The 23,624-nt window shown below is 53.0% G+C and overlaps 11 protein-coding genes across 11 annotated transcripts; 4 read left to right on the forward strand and 7 right to left on the reverse strand.

The window, feature by feature from the left end:
• Positions 1–97: 97 nt before the first annotated feature.
• BBBOND_0206760 (hypothetical protein) lies at positions 98–1,096 on the forward strand (the record flags this gene model as incomplete). The annotated part of the gene is made up of 1 exon (XM_012912250.1): positions 98–1,096. The coding sequence occupies one exon, from the start codon at positions 98–100 to the stop codon at positions 1,094–1,096; it is 999 nt and encodes a 332-aa protein (XP_012767704.1).
• A 1,145-nt stretch (positions 1,097–2,241) lies between these two features.
• On the reverse strand, positions 2,242–4,063 carry BBBOND_0206770 (syntaxin binding protein, putative; the record flags this gene model as incomplete). The annotated part of the gene is made up of 2 exons (XM_012912251.1): positions 2,242–3,998; positions 4,036–4,063. 2 exons carry the CDS (start codon positions 4,061–4,063, stop codon positions 2,242–2,244), a joined length of 1,785 nt encoding a protein of 594 aa, XP_012767705.1.
• A 441-nt stretch (positions 4,064–4,504) lies between these two features.
• BBBOND_0206780 (Lipase maturation factor 1) lies at positions 4,505–6,859 on the reverse strand (the record flags this gene model as incomplete). Its single annotated transcript, XM_012912252.1, has 1 exon — positions 4,505–6,859. One exon carries the CDS (start codon positions 6,857–6,859, stop codon positions 4,505–4,507), a length of 2,355 nt encoding a protein of 784 aa, XP_012767706.1.
• Positions 6,860–7,319: 460 nt separating this feature from the next.
• Positions 7,320–9,095, forward strand: BBBOND_0206790 (thiodoxin reductase, putative; the record flags this gene model as incomplete). Its single annotated transcript, XM_012912253.1, has 3 exons — positions 7,320–7,805; positions 7,844–8,602; positions 8,640–9,095. The coding sequence occupies 3 exons, from the start codon at positions 7,320–7,322 to the stop codon at positions 9,093–9,095; spliced, it is 1,701 nt and encodes a 566-aa protein (XP_012767707.1).
• Positions 9,096–9,289: 194 nt separating this feature from the next.
• BBBOND_0206800 (hypothetical protein, conserved) lies at positions 9,290–11,653 on the forward strand (the record flags this gene model as incomplete). Its single annotated transcript, XM_012912254.1, has 1 exon — positions 9,290–11,653. One exon carries the CDS (start codon positions 9,290–9,292, stop codon positions 11,651–11,653), a length of 2,364 nt encoding a protein of 787 aa, XP_012767708.1.
• Positions 11,654–12,841: 1,188 nt separating this feature from the next.
• BBBOND_0206810 (hypothetical protein) lies at positions 12,842–13,602 on the reverse strand (the record flags this gene model as incomplete). Its single annotated transcript, XM_012912255.1, has 2 exons — positions 12,842–13,033; positions 13,090–13,602. 2 exons carry the CDS (start codon positions 13,600–13,602, stop codon positions 12,842–12,844), a joined length of 705 nt encoding a protein of 234 aa, XP_012767709.1.
• A 1,093-nt stretch (positions 13,603–14,695) lies between these two features.
• Positions 14,696–17,173, reverse strand: BBBOND_0206820 (HSDA/SDA1-RELATED protein,putative; the record flags this gene model as incomplete). Its single annotated transcript, XM_012912256.1, has 4 exons — positions 14,696–15,546; positions 15,583–16,432; positions 16,470–16,587; positions 16,626–17,173. 4 exons carry the CDS (start codon positions 17,171–17,173, stop codon positions 14,696–14,698), a joined length of 2,367 nt encoding a protein of 788 aa, XP_012767710.1.
• Positions 17,174–17,325: 152 nt separating this feature from the next.
• BBBOND_0206830 (hypothetical protein, conserved) lies at positions 17,326–17,658 on the forward strand (the record flags this gene model as incomplete). Its single annotated transcript, XM_012912257.1, is given in 3 exon segments — positions 17,326–17,394; positions 17,399–17,542; positions 17,578–17,658. Coding segments are annotated over 3 exon segments (294 nt in total).
• A 3-nt stretch (positions 17,659–17,661) lies between these two features.
• On the reverse strand, positions 17,662–18,369 carry BBBOND_0206840 (ADP-ribosylation factor-like protein 2, putative; the record flags this gene model as incomplete). The annotated part of the gene is made up of 5 exons (XM_012912258.1): positions 17,662–17,811; positions 17,844–17,924; positions 17,960–18,122; positions 18,160–18,270; positions 18,305–18,369. 5 exons carry the CDS (start codon positions 18,367–18,369, stop codon positions 17,662–17,664), a joined length of 570 nt encoding a protein of 189 aa, XP_012767712.1.
• Positions 18,370–18,372: 3 nt separating this feature from the next.
• On the reverse strand, positions 18,373–19,959 carry BBBOND_0206850 (hypothetical protein, conserved; the record flags this gene model as incomplete). Its single annotated transcript, XM_012912259.1, has 3 exons — positions 18,373–19,071; positions 19,107–19,360; positions 19,398–19,959. 3 exons carry the CDS (start codon positions 19,957–19,959, stop codon positions 18,373–18,375), a joined length of 1,515 nt encoding a protein of 504 aa, XP_012767713.1.
• Positions 19,960–20,813: 854 nt separating this feature from the next.
• On the reverse strand, positions 20,814–22,709 carry BBBOND_0206860 (hypothetical protein, conserved; the record flags this gene model as incomplete). The annotated part of the gene is made up of 2 exons (XM_012912260.1): positions 20,814–22,519; positions 22,556–22,709. The coding sequence occupies 2 exons, from the start codon at positions 22,707–22,709 to the stop codon at positions 20,814–20,816; spliced, it is 1,860 nt and encodes a 619-aa protein (XP_012767714.1).
• Between the last annotated feature and the right edge of the window lie 915 nt (positions 22,710–23,624).

Consider the following 23,624-nt stretch of genomic DNA (forward strand, 5'->3'; position numbering starts at 1 on the left):
GCTGTTTGGAGGTCTGGCCTGTTTTGTAAATCAGCTGCAAATAGACGATAAGCGCACACTCGAATAAACTTCGTCTAATTCGGAGAACATTTACAATATGGTGTACACTTCGTTGACTGAAGCCCCTCGTAATTTCAGGGAGGGTATTGACTGGTTAGTAGCTCTGAAGCGAAATGGTTTCGAGAATAATTTGAAGGCTATTAGTGATGCAGTTTACAACTTTCTCGCAGACAAACCGGTTGGATCTGCCCAGTTGCCAGCTTTCCAAAATGTTAAACTCATTACAAAAGAGTTTATGGAACAAGAGGAGCTTAAAGACCATCTACCCGTAAAACTGATGCTGACGAGATTCAATAGGCCTAAGGATGAAAAAACCAATGTCTTTGCAATGGTGCTTAACGCTGCTGGCGATAGAGATGATACGCATATCGGGGAGAAGTGGCGTTTCAATGCTGAAAACATTGCACAGAACTTAACTAAAACTGTGAATGGCTGTGAGAAGTTCTTGGAAAATGTGAAAATCCCTAATCAGTACGAATCTGCTTACAGCTCAGAAGCGACGTGGGAAAAATCATGTTCCGAAAAGCCGGAAAATTGTGCAGCTGTCTTCGTGGGTATTGCGCCAATGTTGTACACTGGGTTGATGTCTTTGTTGTATGCGACCGATGCTGATGAATTTACGTTGTCTCCATTTAAGGCGAAGAAGAACTTAGGAGATCTATTGAACGCTTTGCGATACGTAAAGCCGGAATGTCGCACCGACATGAGTCGTTCAGACGTAGTCAACGCGCTGAACTGTGTGGAGCACCCTGCGTTTGAGACGCTTCACCAGCTATCCGAATTCTGGATTTTCCATGGATCGAACAATGATGGTGCTGTAGAGGGTATGGAAGCTGCAAAATCCGCAGGCGTTGAAGAAGTTATAGAACCCGTAAATGCTGCAGAACCTGTAAATGCCTTAAAAGCTGAGAAACCTGGGAAGCCAGAAAAATCGGGTAAATCTGGAAAGTCTGGCAAGTCTGGAAGATCCGGAAGATTAGGGAAGTCCGGAAAATCTGGAAAGTCTGGAAAATCGAAAAAATCTGGCAAAGCTTAAAATGTGGTTCATTAGTAACATTCTGACTCAGGTGCCAGAAGAATTGGCGTCTTTGAAACCTTCGAGCAATTTCAATTTTGAAATGTGCTTGCCGCAAGCTTTACGTTTACGCGCTTCATCCACACTATAGCTGCCTTGTAAAGAGGGCGACTAGGTTTCTCGGCGTCTCTTGGATCGTATTCAGGACGCTAGTTAACGCTAACTTCTTTTGCATCACACGCTTCAATTTTTGAACGAATGCTTTTTGTCTAGCGCATATACGCGATTTGTTTGCATCTGTGATTTCACATGAGAGATTCCGGCCGTTTTGGCGTATCTTGGTAGAATGGCAGTTGCGTAACTGCGGAACTCCTGTTCACTGCGAGGCTGTTAAGCTACAGCATATTGCATAACTTCTAAATTCGGCCTTGCGTTTTCATTCTTGTGATCGTGGGTACTATTTATTTTCACATCAAACTTACAATCATGGCGGAGTTACATCTGTATTTTTCTGGGCATACCAAGTTTGACACGTTTTCTGCGAGATTCCGTGATGATGTGTTGCGAAAGCATTCCACATCTGGAAATTCGCGTAGGGTGATGGCCATCCAAGCATACTCTCATCTGTGGAGCATTACCGAGGTGATGGTCATTAACCCCTGCTATGCCTTACCATCAAAGACACAACCTAAATTCATATACAGGCAGCACTGTACTGCTACATCATTCACAATGCCGATGAAAATGTGGTGCCACTCCTAATTAATCTGTGTCTCAAGTGTACAGTGATATGTTGCTGTGTCTGGCTGTCACCTTGTTTTTCTAATAAGCGACTGGTTCGTACGCTGCATGAATAGTCCTTAGGAACGTCGTCTGGCCCTTTGATACGTGGTGTGCTTAGAATGGGTCACTCACGTGCCATAGAAGCAGTAGTTTTTAGAATACTAATCGATTTTAACCAATGTGCTCCACCAGAAATCTATGGGTTTGATGGGCAACTTCCACTCGGAGATGAACTCATGATATTTAAACAGCATGCACTCAATAGAGCAAACGATCACCTTACAACATGATTGGATTGCTACATACGCTGACGCTAGTGTACACCTCATTTATCGTGAAGTTGCATTGTGTGACATGGTATATGCCGGCAGCATACGCCTGGTCTAGGCTTTCTCCACGGCAGAGAATGCGTGCTTCATGTTCTCTAAGACGTTACTTGGCACAAGGATGGAATCTCCCCCGAGGTAGAGATCTGCCTGCATCTTTTCGGCCATGTCGTAGATAGTTCTCATTTCGGAGAAGGTTATTCCACCTACGATGTAAACTATGACGCGGCCACCTCTCGGACTTTGCTGTTTATCCGCAGCGTCCGTCTGCACTCTGGGGAACTTATCGTCTTCTAGCGTACCGGAAACCACTCGTCCTATAACATGCATGATATCGGGCATGTATCGTGATAGTTCGTACTCTCCTCCTCTGGCGTGCTTTTTGTAATATGTATGTGCGTCGCATTTGTCGTGTAGCCGGTGGGATACCTTACTCGATGAGGCAGATCGTGGTGAAATAGCTGCCCCCGAAGGTGTTGCCACCGAACCCAAGCCAAGTTCTACAAACTTTTCAACGACAGTTGCGTCAAGGCTCGAAAGGCGGGCAGTCGTCAGCAGTTCGGCAACATGGGTTTGCGTGACGTTTCGGTAAACAGAAACGTACAACAAGATGAGCCTCATCTTGGTTTCGTCGTCAATTCCTACATCCTCAAGGAGAGTGTTGAGTTGTTGAAGCGCCTTCGTATGGCTCAGTTTGTTGCCATTACGGTCGACGTTGGTGGCAAGGTCCTGCTCGAGTTCGCCGACCTTAACGAGATTCTTGGCTTCAAGCTGCTCGAACGAACGTTCTGTCAGCGTAATATGCGCGTAGTACTTTTCCACCAAATACCGCGTCTTCGGAAGTTCTCTTACAGCTTTCAACACTTCGCGTGTGTTTTTGGCATTGTTCAGTGCGCCGTTGGCTGCTTCACCAGCAAACTTCTCGACCTCCTCCGATATCACCTCGTTGACCTTTTGAATATGCAGATGTTTGAATCGCGTCCACAGCACGTCCGTCTGACCGGATAACATAACTCCACGATTTTCGCGTTTCCCAGTGCAGGCTACATAGTCGAACTCCCATACGTCGTCCTTTCTCTGCTCGACCGGATCGCTACAACAGGGTATACGCAAGACGTCGTACACAAATGCCTGGTACGTGTACTCATGGATGTGCAATGGCACAGGGTCGATGGACCTATCAAGCACAAGCAACACGTCACCCGGCTTACGTGCCACCTCATCAGCTGTAGCCATTATAAGCTCAGAAGTAGCTTTTGCGACGAGCTGCGGGAGTCCGCTCGCCACTGCCTGATACCTGATTTGCGGCATGCTTCCGAGCACTGAGCATAGTGACGCCAACCTCGAAGCGATGGATTTTGCGATACTGCCTATGTGGGTTGGGTAGAGGCTCAACAACGTGAATCCCATGTTTCCATGGAAGACACGTTCCTCGTATGCGATGAAGTTGAGATGTAGCTCTACGCATCCGAGCACTCGGCCTGTGTCTACCTCCTCTGCAATCTTGCGCAGCGCGAGGTCGTCATCTAGGTGGCAGTTGAACATTAAAAACGCCGACTTGTATTTTTCGGAGCGTGGTTTGAAGTCCTCGAGGAAGTGCTCGACAGATCTCATGTCCTCGCTGAGCAAGTAGACAGCCACCTTTTTTTTCATCGGCTGCCGCCTCTTAGTGATGAGTTCAACGAGGTCAACGCCTTCATCCAGCAGTTCGCTGACCGTGCAGCACGCCGATACTACGCGTAGGCTGTGCTGGTCAACCAACATAACAACACGCCCAAACGGGACGACGACCTGCCGGATCGCCCATAACAGGCCTGCGAATCATGGATTTCTAGGCATACGGCGACTTACGTTCTTTGGCTGCGGCCTTGAGTGACATTTTTATTTGCGATATAACTACATTAAAGTTGTCTCTACGTCACTAGCGGGTGTACGAAGCGCGCGGCGGATGCAATGTGCAACAACGACTCTAGTGTGCACCTTGCCAAAAACTCAACAGTATCTGCGTATTTTCTTTTATGATCATGACACGGCGAACGGCAGCCCGCTTTCTCATGAAATTTTTAGTGACGTGTTCGGGAGAATTTGCTGTACGTCTCCGCGGCTCTGAATCGGCGATCTTCCCATCGGAGCCTAGATGGCATTGCTTATACCAACCCCGTCGTATATGTGTACGTATTGCACGGTATGCAAGGTTCCTTGGGTCGCTTAAAAAGGGCCGTTGCGGACTACAGCATCCCTGATCACATTTAGACACCAGACGGCGCGCGCACGGCACCGCAGACACGCTGTCGCATCATTGCTATACAAACATCTAACATTACACTCGGGTAAGCATGAGAGAGTCAGTGGGCGGCGTGTTTTGCGTAAACGCGTCCGCCAGCTCCAGAGGGACGCCGCGAATGTTTCTCGCGGGAGGCATGTCATGCACAACGTGCAACACCGTCGCAGGGTGGCGTGACGCAGCGAGGTGTTGCATCACATGGGCAGGGCTCTTGTGCGCCTTATCAGCATGTTTAGCCCCGGCGTGTTCCGCGTGCGACGTACGGTGCTCCAACGTAAGCGGGGGCACGAGTTGCGTATGCGGGAAGCGCACATACCACCCGTCCTCCTTTGAGTTTGCAAATCCGTAGGCATACTGCATTACCCTGACGAATTTGGGCGCACCCTTTTGGAAGGGATTGCTGCGGAACAGCGCCGTGGCTGCAGGCTTGTTGTGAAGTAACGCACGTAAGAGCTCCAACATGAACCTTGGCACAGCCGTGGGTTCTGGATGTGCGCCTTGGCTTGCGAAATCATGGATTAAGTTGTCCAGCTCGAAAGTGTATCCGGGCACCATTAGAGGCATTCGTGTGGTATCTCCTGGTGCGCAAGGCAGCTCGTATTGCTTCCACTTAGTGGCGGCCGTCACAACGGGCTCGTCAGTGCCCTGTACGACGAGCTCATACCGCTGGTCGGGGAGCACCCCAAAACCGTCATAGCTGTTAACTATACCGAGGGGCGCCTTTATTCCGGCCACCGCGCTGTTATATTTGGCCGAGCGAATGAGCAACGGCATGGCGTAGCAGCATATAACCAGCGCAATCACAGATTGCAGTATGTAGCTGCACATGGTATAGAGCTTGCGCTTGGTGTGACAGAGTCCCAGTTGCAATTCAGTAACTCCTATCCACAGCCAGAAGCTCCACACGCTGAATCCGGCGGTCATGAATTCCAGCACCAACCACATATGCAATGCGAATAGCGTGCCGGCGGCGGTGATGTATATTTCGTGCGTTCCGATGGAGTCGCATTGGACGTGGATGATGAGGGCGAGACAGAATATGAGTAGCGCCTTTAGGCCCACGTTTGACCTCCCTATTACGATATTCGCTGCTACGATCGCCGTAATGAAGACGATTACGAGCTGTATGATACGTTGCGTGTAAATGTGCTGTTCCTGCGTCCAGGTCATACCAAATGAATCATTGGAGAATAGCGCGTCCCTTATGTACTTTTTCTTCGCCCTGTAGGTCACGGCGTTGACCAACTTGGAACCGAAAGTCTCGTTCGCCTCTTGGTCGCTACTCTGCTCTTCAACGTCATCAGACACCTGCTGCAGGGGCGAAACAGGAGCAACTTCGTCACCCTCATCATCCTTATACAGCTTCCATATCTTGTGAAAACTGTTTTTCCATAGGGTTTGAAGTGTTGCGTCATCGAAGCAGAATAGCGTGCAGGCTCCCAGCAGCATGTAGAAGGTCCCGAAGTTTCCGATGCAATTCATAAAGAGCGCGTAATTAAGCGCGACGCATCCACCAACGACCCTGCAGGCACGCGCGCTCACTAGCAAAAATATCGAGGCGACGCATTCGACGAACAACAACGCGTTGGTGGCAAAGGCGTTGAGCAGCGGCTGTGCGTCCAACAGATTGAAGAAGAGGTGCGTCAAAGGGTTAGGGAGGGGCACATCCAGCAGCAAATACTTGAAAGCTGTTCCATCGGCCCAGTGTGCGCTTCCGCGTATTTTGGATAGACCGGAGCAGAACATGATGCGGTACACCAGCAAGCGGTATGCCCACCTGCATGCCATGGGCACCTCCCAATGCTTGTCCGGCTTTTCAAGGAGCGAGAACGGCGAGAGCAGGAATATGGCGATAAAGCCCGCTTCCAGCAAGAGCAAGTCTGCATTGTGCGTTGGGAGTGTGGACCTAAGGGCGATCAACGCGAGCTTGCAGAACCAGAGCATGAGACACAGCGCCACACTTGCCATGCCAGTGACTCCCACGAGCAGGCTGAGTGCCATGCCAACGATGGGAATCACACGGATACAGGTGTCGCATATTGGCAGGAAAGCTGAAACGTCCGGCAAGAACACCCCCCGTTTACTGCTCGCCAAGTCGGCCATATGCACAACGGCTGGCCACACACCATCCTGTCCGATCAGTCCCACATCTTGATTAAAGTGTCCCAGAAAGGATAAGAAATATACACACGCGAGAGCACGTAGAAATATGCCCCTGCAAATGTTGTAGGAGTTCTCCTTGGCACTCTCCGCTTCTTGCCTCGCGATCAACAAGTCAGCCTGCTGGTCGGCCGGGTACTCGTAGTTACACGCGGTATACGGGCTAACGTCCCCGCTACCTAACGAGTATACGCGCGGTTCATCAGCAGAGTCTCTTCGCACAAGCGCCATCTTGCCGTGTCTATCGGCCTGCGCGTCCGACGCGCCGGCGATTGAGGTGCGCTGCGAGCAGTATAACTGCTTTCTACGACAGCCTAGGTTATTTGAACGATTTACTGCGGCAACAGTGCTTAAGCCGCTGTGTCTTAATGGTGTTTTGCTTAGGTGTGTTTTTTGTGCAGCGCTGTGCAGCTCCGAGGCCCCGTGAGTTGAGCTAGGTACCAGCGACCCGGCCAGCGCACATCGACGCGTCTTCGCGGCGGCAAATCCTCCGCGAGGTGTGCGTGCAAGGTTATAGAAGGCTACGGCGCTTGTAGGCCGCGTTCATTGCATTTAATACGCCTCAGCGTGCCCCATACACCCCTTGGCTATATGCATGGAGTACCGGCGTCGATATCCTTCGCTTTTCAACTGCGGCAGTCTCCAGGGGAGACTTTACGTGTTGTCGAATACCTTTATGTACAATAAAACGATGAGAAGAACGTCGCTTCTAGCCTTCCTCGCGTCCGCCGCGCCGCGTGTGTTGGTGTCGTGGTCCTACCTCGTGATGCGTCCACGTTTCGCGCACGCGTCCCCACTTCAAATGTCAAGCAACGGGGGCCCTAGTTCATCTCTCGCGTATAATTTCTCTACTTCTACGGTTGGAAGTGACGCTGCCGTCAGCAAGGAGCCGATGGACAACGGTGTGTACGACTTCGCCGTCATTGGCGGAGGTTGCGGTGGATTGGCCGCCGCTAAGGAGGCTGCCAGCTTGGGAGCGAAGACGATTCTATTTGATTATGTGCGCCCTTCTCCGCGTGGCACAACTTGGGGTCTCGGCGGTACCTGTGTGAATGTCGGCTGTATCCCGAAGAAGTTGATGCACTATGCTGGCATTTTGGGCCACTCGTCGCATGATCGTGAGGCGCTTGGTTGGGGCAACCATGAGGGTCCGCACGATTGGGGCCGTCTTGTTAACGTAAGATACTTGTGTATGGTGACCTGACTCTGCGGCAGACCGTGCAGAACTACATCAAGATGCTCAACTTTTCCTACCGCTCGGGTCTCATGTCGAAAAACGTCGAATACGTCAACGCCATGGCGAGCCTTGCCGATAAAAACACGGTGACATACACCGACAAGAAGGGGGAGAAGCATCAGATCAAGGCCAAGAATGTGCTGATCGCTATCGGAGCGCGTCCCACCATCCCCAGCGATGTGAAGGGTGCATGGGACTACTCAATCACCTCTGACGATTTAATGAGCAGGAAGGAGCCCGTCGGCAAGACTCTTATCGTGGGCGGTTCGTTCGTTGCTCTGGAGTGCGCCGGCTTCCTCACCTCGATGGGTTACGACGTCACCGTCGCCGTCCGTTCTCTTATACTTAGAGGCTTCGACCGCCAGTGTGCGGACAAGGTCCAGGAGCTTATGTTGGCGACTGGCACCAAGTTCAAGAACGGAGTTGTGCCGCAAGCCATCACCAAACTCGAGAATGGGAGACTATACATCGAATTCACCGATGGCAGCTCTGACGAATTTGACACGCTGATGTACGCTACCGGCCGTTCTGTGTCCTCAAGGATGCAAAAGGAGCTCAGCGACGTGGGCATCAAATTCAGCGAGTACGGCAAAATCATTGCCGAGGATGGCAAGACCTCTGTGGAGGGCGTGTACGCCGTCGGTGACGTGGTGGAGGGCAACCCTGCTCTCGCACCGGTGGCCGTTAAGGACGGTGAACTGCTTGCCCGCAGGATCTTCGGCAACTCAGACAAGAAGGTAGGCTTTGTTGTCAGCCATGCAACCAACTTCGCAGCTTGATCTGAACTACATTCCCATGTGTGTCTTCACGCCGTACGAATACGCGCGGTGTGGAATTTCGGAGGAGACAGCCTCCAAATTGTACGGGGAAGACTTTGATGTCTACCTGAAGGAGTACACGACTCTGGAGTTTGCGGCTGTTCACCGCGAGAAGGTAGAGAGCTTGCGCGCTGACGAGTTCGACGTCGACATGCCGCCTACTTGCCTGTCCAAAATGATCTGCAAGAAGGACGGTACCGTCGTCGGCTTGCACTTCGTCGGCCCTAACGCCGGCGAAATAATGCAGGGCCTCTGTATGGCTGTGCGCAAGGGAATCACCAAAGAGGAGATTGACGACACCATCGGTATCCACCCGACTGACGCTGAGAGCTTCGTAAATCTCACTGTCACGAAGAAATCCGGCGAGTCATGGGTGGCGAGCCAAGGGTGTGGCGGCGGCCGTTGTGGTTGATAATGGAAGTATTATGAACCAAACCTTATATGTAGTAATTTGACCTAAATATTAATGTACGTGCACTGTAACTCGGCTGTCGGTTTCGGTGTGGCGGCGCCGGTTTGTCTAACGTCGCTTTAGCCGGAGCCCCCCTGCGGGCGGTTTTGCATTGATGTGTACGCCGCCAGCAGCCGCTTATGCACAGCTTATAAATGGACGGTTCCACGCGCAAGCTAGGGGCAAAACGGCGCCTCTGCGGTGGTGACGTGGCGGCGGCGCCAACGTCGGCGAAGCGGCCGGCAACGGCGCCTCCCGCTGCCGCCAGCGGCAACCAGCAGGAGCTGCTATCATTGTTCACGGACTGTATGAGCGCCCTTTCCACCAACAAGATATGCAGTCGCAACGCGTTCGAAATCGGCTTCATCGACCACATGACCGACCTGGTGCACTTGGACGGTGGCTCCGACGACGAGGAGAGCATACCAGAGATTCCGTCGGGCGACGCTGGCTCTGCTGCAAGCCGTAGGTTGAACTTTACGCGCGCTTCGAAGGTTGTGGAGAGTGCCAGCAAGATTTACGGCTACCGCATCGAGGCCATTTACGACCAGACCTTCAACGTGCTTATGAGCATGAACAGCGCCAACCAATCTGAGGGAGGCGGCTCTTTTCCGACGGCTGAAAAGCCACGCAGCCGCGCTCGTGCCAAAGTGGACTACACGTCAGGCTCACGCACCCTGGCACCGGAGGCGGAGGTCACTCTGTCGGAGATACCAGTCGATAACGTTGTTCTCGACCCGTACTTCCTTAAGATATCGTCAATGTTCGACCAGAGCGGCGCGCAGGGGTTGCTTCTGACAAATTTACAGGTGACGGACGACCTGTCCCTGGACCTCGACGGTGATAGCGTTGTGTTCTCAGCCCCCAATTCCATGCACGCGGAGACCGGCGCTGCCTATTTATCGTCCGATTCCCTTCGCGAAGTGGCTCTGAGGGGCGTTACTGACTTGTCCAAGCTGGAAATTTTACCTGAGGCGTCATACTTCCGTAACCAACTACAACGCCTTCAGGACCTGAAACGCAGGAGGCAAGGTGGCGCCGCTGATGACCTGGACGCGTGTGTAGAACCGCCGCCGGAGGCAGAATCACTAATGGATCTACCCGATGCAGGGTATGCGATCGATATGTACGACGACGATTATGCTTGTGATCTGGCGCTGACCCAACCGGATGCTGGCATGGAAGAACCGTCGTACGGATTCCTGGACCCAGGCTCCGACGGCTACTTGGGCGCTGGATTCGCCACCGTTTCTATGAATTCTGACGGCGCAACTGTCGCGTCAATAGCGAATTCAAACTCTTCACATGCGTCCATTGCTTCGTCGGTGACGCTGCCGCAACGGTTAATCCAAGCCCTAGGTGGCACTACAATGAGCATTAAACAGCGTCTGGCTGAGATAGATTTGTTTGGAGGGTCCCAATTCTCCTATTACATGCCAAACATTAAAATGACCACTGCGGGCAACGAGAGGACCGCTGCTGGTCCCGACGGAGCCGTCGCCGGCAGGAAGACGGACAAGTCGGTAAAATACAGGGTTTCCGACTACAAAGACATACTGGCTTTCATGCGAGCGCGCTCCGCAGCCGAGGAATATGACAGCATCGAACGCATAAACGGGCTGCTGCAGGCCAGGACGCCTCTAAGGCCGCACGGCATCTTTACGGCGCCTGACTACACGGCTTCCATCTTCAAGTTCAGCGACGCGTTTCTAACACGACTGTGTACATTAGGAAATCGTATTCTGAGGCTGGCGAACGACAATGACTGGCGTACGCTGCAGGCGGAGAATCAGGCACCGCCTGTGCTGCACATCCACTACACGAGGGACCACGAGGCGCCGTTCAGCTTTATGCGCATAGGGGAGAACTTTTCGTGGAAAGAGGATGAGGAGGTGGGATTCTCGCGTGATGAGGATGCGTGGTTTGCCTACCAGGACGTGGTAGAGGGCAGCGCTTCCGAGTTTGGCCTGGACGAGATGGACAGCGACGCTATGCACGTGTCGGCAAGTCAAGACCACTCCATGCAAATTTCCATAGACGACATGTATGAGGACGACACATTTGATGTGGATTTGCCACGAAGTCAGCCTGTCGATGTTGGGTCAACACTGGAACCAGCGCCCGAAGCAACTCACGGCGCTCTAGTGCCGGCACCTGTGGCGGCTTATGTGGACATTTTCAAAATCAAGAAGACGCTGTGCAGCGTGGTGTTACCTCCGCCGGATTTCCAAGAGGCTCTTGAGAAAGGAAGCTCACATGGCAGCGCCAGCGCTTCTGCAGAGCCCCGGAAGGAGACCAGTTGCATGTTCCAGCGGGCCATAAACGAAACGCTGGACCGCTTACAGAGCTCGGACGTAGCAGCGCTTAGCAGCCACATCATGTTCGTATGTCTGCTGCACGTTTGCAACGAGCAGAATTTACTTTTGCGGCAGGGAGCTGCGTTGGAGGATTTTCAAATCTGCGTCGACGCGCCCAAGGAGCACCACCTGGGCAACTTTTCGAGCACGTTGTCCACTTGAACTGTGCAATGTTCCTAATACTGTCGCTATATCTTCTGTTATCCGTGGTACAAGCGAGCGTAAGGCCGAGATCGGCCGTCTTCGGCGCGCTTCAGACGCCGCCACCGCCGAGCGGCAGCGCCACCTTCCAGGTTTGCCATTTTGGATGTTTAACACTAATACGCCGCTCAGTTCGTGGGTGTGTACGATCCTGATTCCGGTGTGCACTGGAGAGCTCGGCGTAGGCCGATAACCGAGGGCGCGTCGCTGTGGCTGCGCGGCGTTGCGGACGCTGTGCGTTTTCAAGACTCTAGGCCGCTGCGCGACGACTGCCCATCCAGATTCCTGTATAGACTCTTCATCCTTGACAAGTTGGTGAGTTGTATGTTTGCCACTGCGTTAAAAAGCGCTGCAGAATGCCATTAAGAACGCAGCTAAGCGAGGGCTGGTAACGCTATCCGTCGACGGTAACACGCTCACCGTTACCCGCACTGGGTTTCTGCGAAAGATCGCCACCAATCGCTATTAATTTTTTATGTGTCTTTTCAGCTGTATGATGTGATTCGGCGAGGCGTCAAGAGCGATGTTGTTTTTTAGATGTTGTGTAATAGGCCACTGTATACATCTGGCACTTATTACGGACACCGTGTTGACATTACATTGCTGCCTTGCTAAACAACTCTGCGTAGAATGATCTATTAGTAGGGTGGAGAGTGGGAGTAAGTAACGTAACAGCGGAACTCATTTTGCATGGTACTTGCAGTTTGCTGATATCCAAAATTAATAATATTATCATCCTGATCCATGAGTTACGTCGTATTTAAATTTGTGTGGTGCGCTGATGGGCTATGTGTGATGTGGGCGGTGGTGGCTCATCCACCACAGCAGGCGTGAAGGAGTGTCAAGCGCTCTATACGTACAGTGGGTATCCACACAATGCTTGTCGGGTACACGGGCATATAATCGTGTGATGTTGAAAGTAACCCGGTTATTGTCGTCCCCAATACGATTAAAAACATGCCAAGAAATGTGTTTGACCTCATTCGACAGCTCCAGTATTGTACATGAAGATTGCAGCTTACAACGATGGCTGTAGCTACTTTTGATCAACCACATGTGTCGTGTTGATGCGTATTTCAGCGCACTGGTGACCTGAATTCATAATAACTGTTCATCGGGATGGTTGCACAGTGCAGCTGCTTTGCCTACTCAGTAGAACGCCCAGAATGCTGCGAGCTCGCGGATCGAAATCAATACATGTAGATTTACACTTTCCAATGCTTTGAGGACATCTGGACCACTCATGCTAGAGCGGCACCCGGGCTCTCCGTAACCGACGGCCTTAATCACATCCGCCAAATGCTCCCTCACCTTATCATCTGGCTTTTCCAGGTTGTATACCTGCTTGCATCTTGCAAAGAACGTATTCCCAAGTACAACATTGGCGCGATTCCCACGAGAACCAAAGCACAAGCTTCCGGGTCTTTGGTGCATGACGCATCCCACGTAGCTTTCGAACTGTATGCAGACTCGTACTGCTCAGGGATTTTTATGTGATTCAGAAACGCCTCACATCCATCCACAACAGTGGCCAGGTCAGTTGCGATGTCTTCGTGCGTGTCACCCCTTGTCTTTACGACGTTCTTATAATCACTGTCGATGTAAAATCCTGCAGATCTGGCGAAGCTGTCAAGCTCTCTATCCATAGGCACCTCATAGCGTTTTAGCAGCTTTTTTGCGAATCGCAGGTTCCTAATCTCCGGCTGCGCCACGAACTCCTTAGAAACAAGTTTAACTTTTTCGAGAGCGGGCACCTCCGTCTTGCCAACAGGCTTGTCTAAGAGGAAGTCGTAAATTAGGGCGCCCATAGCACCCAAGTTGTTGTCAGGGTCAGTTCCTCTCAGGGCGATCAACCAGTCGATGCCCTCCTTGAGGTTGCGAGGAACGTCGGTCAACGAATTGTACACCATTTTATATTAAATCGTTAAACTATGCGAGTGGTAGATGTTTATGTATTTTGTGTCTAGCGGCAAGACGGTGTGCAAACAGCTGTGTCCTAGTGGTGGAACTCAATAACGGTGTTGTTGCCTTCTAACACACACGCGGCTTAGCGAGCCATACAAACCCGTGTTAACACCAAAAGGTGGACTTAGGAGCGTGACTCCGACCAAGATGCAATAAAGCAGCCATGTCTACCCAATGAACGTAACATGCAGTCCGCGCAAGGCGAGTCATTATCTATCTATTTTCAGGCAGTGATAGCACATATTGTAGCTGAATATTCCCGCGCCATTTGAGGGAAGCGTATAATGTCAGGAATTAACAATGGGACGCGGATAGTATGTTACGATGTGCGCAGTCCCGTGTTATTACCGCGGCGTCGTGTCACAGCATCTCTTCAAATCGAATACAAAGGCCTCCACATTCCCTTAGATACTTATTAAAACGCAAACGTGCCAGACAGTTGCCAAATAAATATATCACCATCCCACGTAGGATGGCACTTCCGATGCCCTGACGCAGAAGGCCGGTTACCTGCCTCTGCGATCCATTTGTAACATGGTATTACTCCGGTGACCAACTCAACTGGCATGTTGAGAAGCAACTAGTTGACGAGTTGTGTACATCATCGGTTTGCTTGCTACTTTGGTCGAACAGACTTCGTTGTTGTAGGTGCGCCGCCCTGGCAAATCAATACGCCTTCGTGTAGTATGTAATCCTAAGGTAACTCGTATGCACCATAACGTTGCCCACCGCAACCTACCAAATCACAATGCGACTGTCATGATTATCACGTGGTGTGAAGTAACGCAGCAGGTCCTTCGTCGAAGTGGCTGATATTAAAGTGGCGTTAGGCCCCCTGTCAGAGATTTTAAAACTCACCTGGGCAGGCAACGCTGAGTAGAAAGCCTGTAGCTATAGTGTGGCCTTAGAACCGGCGAACAACGACCAAAACCGTACGCGGCCACGTACAAAACAACAGGTTAATAGAAACCGGCAGTGGTCATTATTTACACATCATTATTGAGTATGAGTGATGCGCTACATTAATAGCATGTTGTTTCACTGTCTACGCTTTTTGTATTTCATGTTTCCCTTCTTCAACGACTTTAGGTGGCGCTTCAGATTTGCCATCTTCTCCGCGATGTTCATTGTCTGCTTCCCCACTATTCGTTTGCTCTGCATGGTCATCAGCACCGGCTTGTTTCGCGCTTTAACGCGGTTGGTGGTGCTCTGCTTGTTTCCCGCACGACTTTCCGCAGCTGTGCGCCGTTTCTTGCGTTCCATCCTGGCCAACGCAGCTTCTTTGCGGCTTTCTGCGGCGACGCGTTTGCGTTTTGACCCATATGCTAGATCGTTGGGGTTGATCTTAATACGCTCAGCCTCGGAATCTTCGTCCTCGTCGCTGTCTTCGCTTTCATCGTCATCGGTTTCGCGACCTGGTTTACGCTTGGGGTGACTGCCGGATGCCGTGCCTCGCTTATCGCGCTGCTCGCTGCTATCGCCCTCTTCGCTCTCACTCTCCTCTTCTGAGTCTGATACCCACGCGTCGCTCTCGGAACCAACGTCCTCCTCCGACGAATCCATCTCCTCGGACTCCTCATCACTGCCCTCGGCATTGGAGTCGTACTCGTCTTCGCTTGCGCCGATCTCTTCGTCGTCATCGTCATGGTCACTGCCCGACCCGGATTGACCAGCTTCTGCCTCATCAGGGCCCATGTATTTTTTGCGCTTGAAGTCTTCTTGCGATAGGATGTAGGTGCTGCTGAACTTTTGAGATGCGGTTCCGGTTTTCTCCTTCTTGGCTTGGGTGAGCTGGGTGCCGGCTTCACGCCCTCTAAGGGTCGGGTGCAGCATCTCCGGCGCCTGTTCTCGGTAGAGGTTTATAAACGACTTGGTCGCCATTGCAACAGCTGAATGGGTTTTGTAAGGGTCCACACCTCACGTACCTTTATTCTTTATATGTCTGAACTCCACAATCTGTCCGATGGTCTCCTTGGCGAACAAGCACGGCGCCCTAGCAGCTATCTCGCGTAAGGTATTAATTCCGACAGTTATAACTTCATTTGCACGGTCTTCACTCACGAATTGATCCATAATCTGTTTTATCAGAGGTTCCAGGAGGTCAGTAGGCATATCGGGGTGAACTGCCTGCGCCGATATCGCCAGGATTTTGGTCACGAGCTTCTGTTTGTGGTTGATGTATTTCAGCATGAACCCGTAGAAGTTTGGCACCATGAGGCGGTGGCGTGCGATCAAAATGCTGACTAACTGGAGCAGTATGAGCTTGGCACCGAAAGTCACATCCTTGTTCCTGCAGCGCTCGAACAGCCGGTCGGTGAACTTTTGCGGATCATGCAGGTCGTCAATCGCCGCAAATTCCCGAACCGCACACAACTGCAGACGCCGTTTGCGACGTTCCAGCTGTTTCTCCACATGTTTCTTCGTTCGAGCTAGGCGGTTTTGCCGTCCTTCTGTCTTCTTAGAGTGCGCTCCAAACCCAGGGTGCTGCTGCTGTTTGTTGAGGTCCTCAAGCGCCGCGATTTCTTCCTCTATATCCTCCAAGGCCGAAAAAGCCACGTCCAAATGGTTTTTGGTACCGAGCAGAAAATGCGCGCCAGCCAGCACCAGTTTGAGGTTTGACGCAAGAGCGCACTGTGCAATGTTGTTCACCGTCTGGCTATCCCGCCAAACCCTCCTCTTGTGCATCTCGACGCATATGCAGCACGTCAGAAGCTGCACCTGGATGCTCTTGGCCTTGAGGAAGTCGAAAAACAGCCGTTGCACGGCCCTAGTTAACTACGGCATCGTCAAGTCAACACGCACGCAATCTCACCCTGGCATCCTTCACTTGTTGCGATACGATCGTGAGATCGCGGACGATAAATACGAAGAGTCTTCGGCGCACATCGCGGTCGTCGAGGTCGAGCAGAGCGAGCCACTCCGGAAATATGCTGCGAAGGATTTGGGGCGTTGTGCATACTCCACCTACGTGAATATGTCGACCAGGCGCTTGCTTCTCAATAGAAATGTGGTGCTGATAACCTGTTTGAGCGTCTTCCCGTTTATGCGCTTGCGATGTGATTTAACAAAATCGATGAGCATCATGCACAGATCGCGTCCCAGTTCGGGGCCTGGTGCATCCGCAGCGTTTGCAGCTCCATTCTCCACCCCCAGACTGACGCCACTGCTTGCGCCTGTGACCCTTTGAGCGTTTTCGACGACGCTTTGAGAGCCTTTCCCCGAAGCGGAGAGCCCCGTGGAATCTGCTGCGTTAGACGGCACGCATCGGATGTCTATATTGGTCTGCTGCGGCCCACAGTAGAATGACACGGACTGACACGCTATGATTTGGCAACCACTCCGGCCTACCTGGGCAACAAAGTTCAGCAGCGCCATGGCCGTGGCATTGTAGAGATGCGGCGTTAACTTCAGCACCGCTAGGGCCGCCACGAACTCCTCCCATTTTCGGAAGAAGTCCTCACGGTGCGCCTCGGGTTCCCGCTTGATCCGCAGGATCAGATTTTCGAGACCTTCCATTGTTTGTGACCGCTGATGTGTAACCAAGCGCCTAGCAAGGCGTATAAATGCTGGACGTAACCGTTAAATTGGGCTCTCCGGAGTTAGTGCGTGTGGCGCAATGGATAGCGCGTCGCTCTCCGGAGGCGAAGGTTGTGGGTTCGAGTCCCACCATGCACGGTTCTTTGTGCACAATTCGTTTTCAACATGGTGTCAGCTCTCCGTGGAATATTGGTCAAATGGTAGGTGTTATTTACGCGTCTAAGCAATCGCAGCGACCCGCCGACTATGGAGATAGTCCGGCAAATCAACGAGACACGGCAGTTCATCATCGAACAGATCGACGAGAGCGTCGCGCTGTGCCAAGACAGCGTGTTTGACTTTTTAAAGGTGTGTTGTTGCGTGCGTGGTCTAACGGTGTGCAGGAGGAGGTTACACGCCGCCTTGAGTTTGCCGAGCGACTCACGCCTACCGAATCCAAGCCTGCTGCTACGGATAGCGAGTGAGCCTCACCGCTTGACGTAGTCTTGCGTGTATATACGGCGGGCGACGTCGGACACGAGCCATGCGAAGCCCTCGACGATCCCTTCGCCGCTAATACCGCTGCATCCGTGGATGCGCCAGCTCCGCTCGTTCGCGATTCGGTCGAGTCCGAGCTGCTACAAACTGAACATTAAACAATGCAAATCACCTCCTGAATTTCGTGAACGTTGAGGGCTCCGGTAACGTCCTGCTTGTTGGCGAATACCAGCACCGTGCACTGTGCCATTTGCTGCGCGGGGTGACTGAAACGCGTGTGACACTGACATCTTGCGACAGGAGCTCCTCTATCTCGCTGCGCGAGTCCTCGAGGCGCATGGCGTCCGCAGAATCCACGACCCAGACCAGCGCATCGGTGTTTTCGAAGTAGTTGCGCCAGAAGGACCGGATGGTCTTCTGTCCACCAACGTCCCAGATGTTCACCTGGTAGCTGCACATCTGTCCAAATCGGAGAGATCATTGATTACCCATCGTGTTCTAGTGTCTTTATGTTGAAACCGAGCGTAGGCTCGATGCGCGAGGTGTCCTCGCCGTTCAAGCGCTTGAGGATAGTAGTCTTTCCCGCGTTGTCAAGGCCGCTGTGAGATGTGCAGGTTGCGATAGAGCACTCACAGCATAAGCACACGAATTTCGTGTTCCAAGGCCTTGCCCTTGCGAATCACCTTCAGGAGTCCCATGGCTTAACACTGGCGAGCTGTACGCGCCCGTAGAAGGTCGGCGGGCCAACTCGCCTGCGCCTCCGCAATCATTACCCGTGTCCGTTCTTCGGCGGTTCCTTCGTAAACTGACGCCGATTGCGGCTGGATTCGCTCTGCGGCGTCGCAAATGACCGGGTCGAGATTCGGCGTCGCGCCGCTGAAGTAGATTTTCGTTCCAATGGCCAGGACTTCTACGGCCACCGCGCGCACCGATCCGTGCGAATGCCTGCAAAGGGCGCCTACGGTTTCGAAGAAAGGCGCCTGTTTCACGGCGAGCCTTGCAACTCCGTGAGAGTTGTAGAGATGCGCCCTGAGCAACAACGTCGATACAAGCCTCAGGCGGTTGCAGATTGAGCGGGCCCCCGGCTGCGAGTTGTAGCCGCCCAGCGACCTGATTAGGCAGTTCACAATATCCTCGTACGTAGGGATGGTGTTGGACTCGGCGACCTTGAGCAACGCGCATACCGCGCAGTTGACCACCGCTGAGACGGGGTCTCCCAGTCGGGCGATGAGCGCTTCCAGGAACTCCGCTCCGCCACTAACCGCAGCGCCGCGTTCTGTTTTGGAGCGGGGCGCGTCTCCGCGTTCGGTGGCGCAACGCGCACTGCTGGCCACAGAGCAGCCGTGGCGCTCCATAAAGCCGAAGAATGAATCCAGCAGCTCAAGCGATTTTATGAGCACCTAGGACAGCATATATGTCACTTTTAGTCTGTTACCTTCAGTGCATGGTCCCTAAACAGCCGCGCCAAAGCGCAGTATATGCCTCCGACAGCCCTCTGGATGCTATCGTCGTTCGTCGCCAGTATCTCGTCGCTGTCGACTAGTGCCACAATGTCGCCCACCGCTTCGAAGCGCCGCATCCAACGACGGGAATATAGCTTCGAAACCATGGCGTCGTCGAAATATGCCGCTGCTGCATTTGCCTCGAGCCGCAAGGCCGGCGGTATCTCATCGTCGGCCGTCGACACCTCTGCAGGCTCGTGATCAGCTAGCGACGCCAAGCTTACCTATGTTATCGAGTGAGCCAATCAAATCGTCCATCGTGTAGCTTTGGTGCCCCGGCAAGGCCTGCTCCTCGAAAGGTGCCGCCACTGGAGTGCAGCGGGCGCTCAGGGGGGCCGGTTTATAGATCGACTCCATTGGATCTGTTGTCACGCTAGGATAGTTCACGGCACGATCAGTTACGCTGCCTGATTGTGCGGGAATGTCATAACTGTTTGGAATCCGCGGAGGTTCTCGCGTGACAGGAGTGCCCACTACACTGGCGAGCGCACCGATGCAGGCATCCAAACCGTTCATCATGTGCTGCAAGGCAGGCTCGTGCAAGACGTCCTCGCGCATCTCTCGCAGTACACGTAAGCGTTCCACCCACGTTGCGTACGAGCACTGGCCAGCGATAAGTTTGTTTTTAGCGCCTCGCGCTGACGACTCAGGCGGCGCTCCTGGTGCGGTGAGCCCCCCACGAAACTGGAGGTCGAAGTTGTAGGCGGGACCACGATCCACATCGTCCAATCCATGAGCGTGCTCTCCGACGAGGCGCGCTCCGTTAACGCGCTGCTCTCTGTCCATCATGCAAACATCCCCCTGCAAAGGTTGCCCAGCTTGGTTTTCAATGACACAGTATAATCGCCTTAAAGCAGCGCACTCCAGCAACCATATACTTGTGCTATAGCGTTATATAGCAACTTCCGGCTGGCGCATGCCTCTCACCGTGCTCGGGAAGGTTACGCCCGGTACGCTTTAATTTGTGACTTCCTGAGTGTTTGGAAGGGCGTAATCCAGGCTCCACCACCAGTACCTCCTACGGAGCCATACTTCTCACCGTCGAACACCTGTAGGACGATTAAAAGCCCCAAATTACGTGACCGTCAATGTGCAACCACGGAGGCGTGTCTACACACCCAAACTCAGATGTCTGCCTTCCAGCGGTAAAGAGCCACCGCCAGAACGCAAAACCACACAAATGAGACACTGCCCTTTGCGTTAGTTGTTTCTATGTGTAAATGTGCCTCACCAAGCAAGCCTTCCGCAACGCAGAGTGGTAGACGGTCCCTCGACAGTCGGTAAAAAAAGCGACGAACGGACGTTTCGAGAGCGATGTGCGCAATCACGTAACTAATAGCAACATTTCTGAGTTACAGACACAATATATCTAGCATGTGTCGGCACGATTCACTAAACGTGCACAATCGGTTACCTCTAATGTGTGTGTCTGCGCCGAACCTTGAACGTCGCCTGTGACGGTAAAGTGCCGATTCCGGCCGTTAACGTGATAGCTCTTGGCGCGCTTGGTAGCAGAATGCATGCGAAACGCATAAACGTTGTGCTACCGTTGGTCCGAAGAGGCACGCATTAAGGGCCAGGGCCCTCGACATAGCAGCGATCACACAAGATAGCCCACCCAACCACGCAAAGCAATATGACTACAATTTGAAGCGCGATACCATGGGCATGACCATCATCCCTGCCAGCAACGACAGGATGAGATGCGTCACCATCGTGCTGTGCCGCTCGAGGAACTGCACTGGGAACACCTCCACCCGCTGTTTGCTCGCAGCCCGATCCGACTGCGGCGGCGTTGAGAGCGTCTCATCATCATCCAAGTCGGGATCACATAGACCCAGGCCTTCAAACATGACGCGCCCCGGTCGCCTTTGAGGGACGATGACGTTGTAGAGGTGGTCGTCGGGTCTGGGCATCAGAGGCGGGCGTATGATCCTGAACTTCGCGAAGTCCAGTCCGCCGAAATCCATTTCCGACTGCTGTCGTGCGATGTTGTGGAATGCCTCGGGTCTGAGCGAGTCGCTCTTCAACAGGTCCTCAGCAATCGGTTTCTGGCGCATGTCCATCGTGAAGGCGCGGCTGATGCTGCCTATTTTATTGAACAGGATGCTAGTTCCGCGCTTCAGAAATGTGTCCACACCGTTCGAACCATCTCCCAGGTAGTAGCTGCCGTCGGCGTTCATGCGCCCCTCGTATCCCGCCGCCGCGTCCATAAAGTCTGCCATGCTGTCGTTCGCCACTTTGTAGACCACCACCGGAATCACGAAATCGCAGAAGAGCGCTGATATAAGTCCGATGTGCCCCAGGTATTCGAAGAAAATGGACTCATTGGACAGCATCCAGGTGAAGGTGAACGGCAGGACGCAGCCCCAAAAGTACGCCGACTTCGATCCGCAGTACCCCAAGTTCAGCAGGTTGTACTTGGTACTGATGGTGCCGAAAACGACATCGGGCAGCACGTTAACGGCCACGAACAGGCATATGGCTGCATGCGTCAAGAGGCTGGTGTTGCTGAGCAGTATGTCGCTGACTATGCTCCCGCTGTTTGCCGGGAAGCCGACGCACAGGATGTACCCCAAGACATGGTACATTGCGGAGGTGAAAAAGGTGCTCGTCCACATCGTCCTGACGACCTTCACGTCGCTTGTCATCTCGTTCGCCCAGGACGGCGTCGAGCTGGCGACGTTGAAGTTCTCCACAAACGTCAGGATGACCTTGCTGAAACGCGTGCCACCTATCGCTGGCGGCTTTGCGGCCCGCACTCCGCCCAGGTAGCGAGCGAAGCCGAAGAGTGCGAGCTGCATGGTGCAGCCGATCAGCGCCAGGAATGAGAAGACGTGGAATCCCATGGTCTCCTCCAGCGCACACGCGCTGAGGCGCAGGCACAACGCAGCGCAGAGGACATACCCCAGGGTGATGGCGAGCGTGAAGGTCGGGCCGTCCGTGCCGCTGTTGACGCTTGACTCGTAGATGGCTGTCACGGTGCGCATGTCGACGCGGCCGAAGCTGGCGTGCGGGTAGACCTGCAGCGCCAGCGTCCAACCGAATATTCGCACTAGCAGCATGTCTACGAGCTTCGAAAACGCGAGTATGCCGCAAACAACGCTGCAGAGGTCCCCGGCGTGGTGCAACAGCGCCACCATGCGGAAGTTGTGGTCCGAGAGGTAGTACTTGACCAGGGTGTTGTACTCGATGCGATGGTCGAAATTATCGTTGTGCGGGATCAGCGTCATGGCACGCAGCAGCATGAGGCTGCATACCGCGGCCAAGACCGCGACTAGTATGTTCGCCAGCAGGGCGTACAGCCATCCTCCCTCACGCATCACGCACGGGATATCGCTCATTCCTGCGGTCGCATGTGGTCACTGACCGTGAAACGTACCGTATCCGATCATCTGGTTGACCACCAGGACGAATGACGCGATTGGCGAGATGGTTTTCTTGTACTTCCATGTGTAAGCCTTGAAGCGCTTCCTCGATCGCACAAATCTGCCCGGCCGCGAGTCCGCGGTTGCGTCACCTTCCGTAGGCGCCATGGTTGCCATGACTTCGTGTAGGGGCGGCCGCCTCCCGCATTCCTACTGGTGAACTGCCTCGGCAATCTCACGTCGCGCCGCCTCACGCCATACGATGGAAGGACGCAACGCAATGACGCTTACCACAGCAATATCTTCCGGTTGCACGGCCAAAGGCCATATGCATTTTTCGTTATATTTGATTAAGGTTTTGAGTTCCTTTACCGTTTGCTCGCATTCACCGCGTGTGTGACTCCGTTGCATGGAACACCGCATTACTAAGACACGATTCGGCGGCTGCAAAAAAATGCAGTTCCATGCTTCCAACATAAGTTGTGGCGTTTGCTAAAGGCATTGTGCAATATGACAGACTCATGTAGAACATGTGATTATGGTTGCCTGGTTTCTTATAGCAGTCGGCTGCGTCCGCCGAAGCTGCCAGATTGACCGCCGATGGACATATAAGCCAGGCATATGTTAAACCAAAGACCGTTGACGCAATCAATGCGGCGCAAACGCAAATCGCAGAGGCCGGATGCGCACATTCGCTACACACGTGAACGCAACAGGGTTTTTAGGTACGGCAACCCCTCAACTACGCATTGCAGTTGGTGTAATACACCCGTCTTTGTTATCTATACCTCTAGTCTGCAGGGAAGGCAGCGTGAACGCGCGACACTTCGTTAAGGCTTCAACGAAGCTATAGAGCCTCCAACCGTAGTATCGCCCACATCCCTATTATGCGGGCGTCTAGCGACTCCAAAAAAGAAAACACACCCAACACTAACCAGAACTGTGCTTATAACGGCCAAAGGCAATTTATTTTTACCGCCGGTGACACGCGTGTCTAGCCGACGGCAGCATCCAAGAACCCGAGATTTTGAGTTGCTGGCTCCACACAACGCCACATAAGTTTGGCGTGATTGCCAAACAGTC

This window comes from Babesia bigemina (assembly GCF_000981445.1).
Source record: "Babesia bigemina genome assembly Bbig001, chromosome : II".
Classification (NCBI taxonomy): Eukaryota; Apicomplexa; class Aconoidasida; order Piroplasmida; family Babesiidae; genus Babesia; species Babesia bigemina.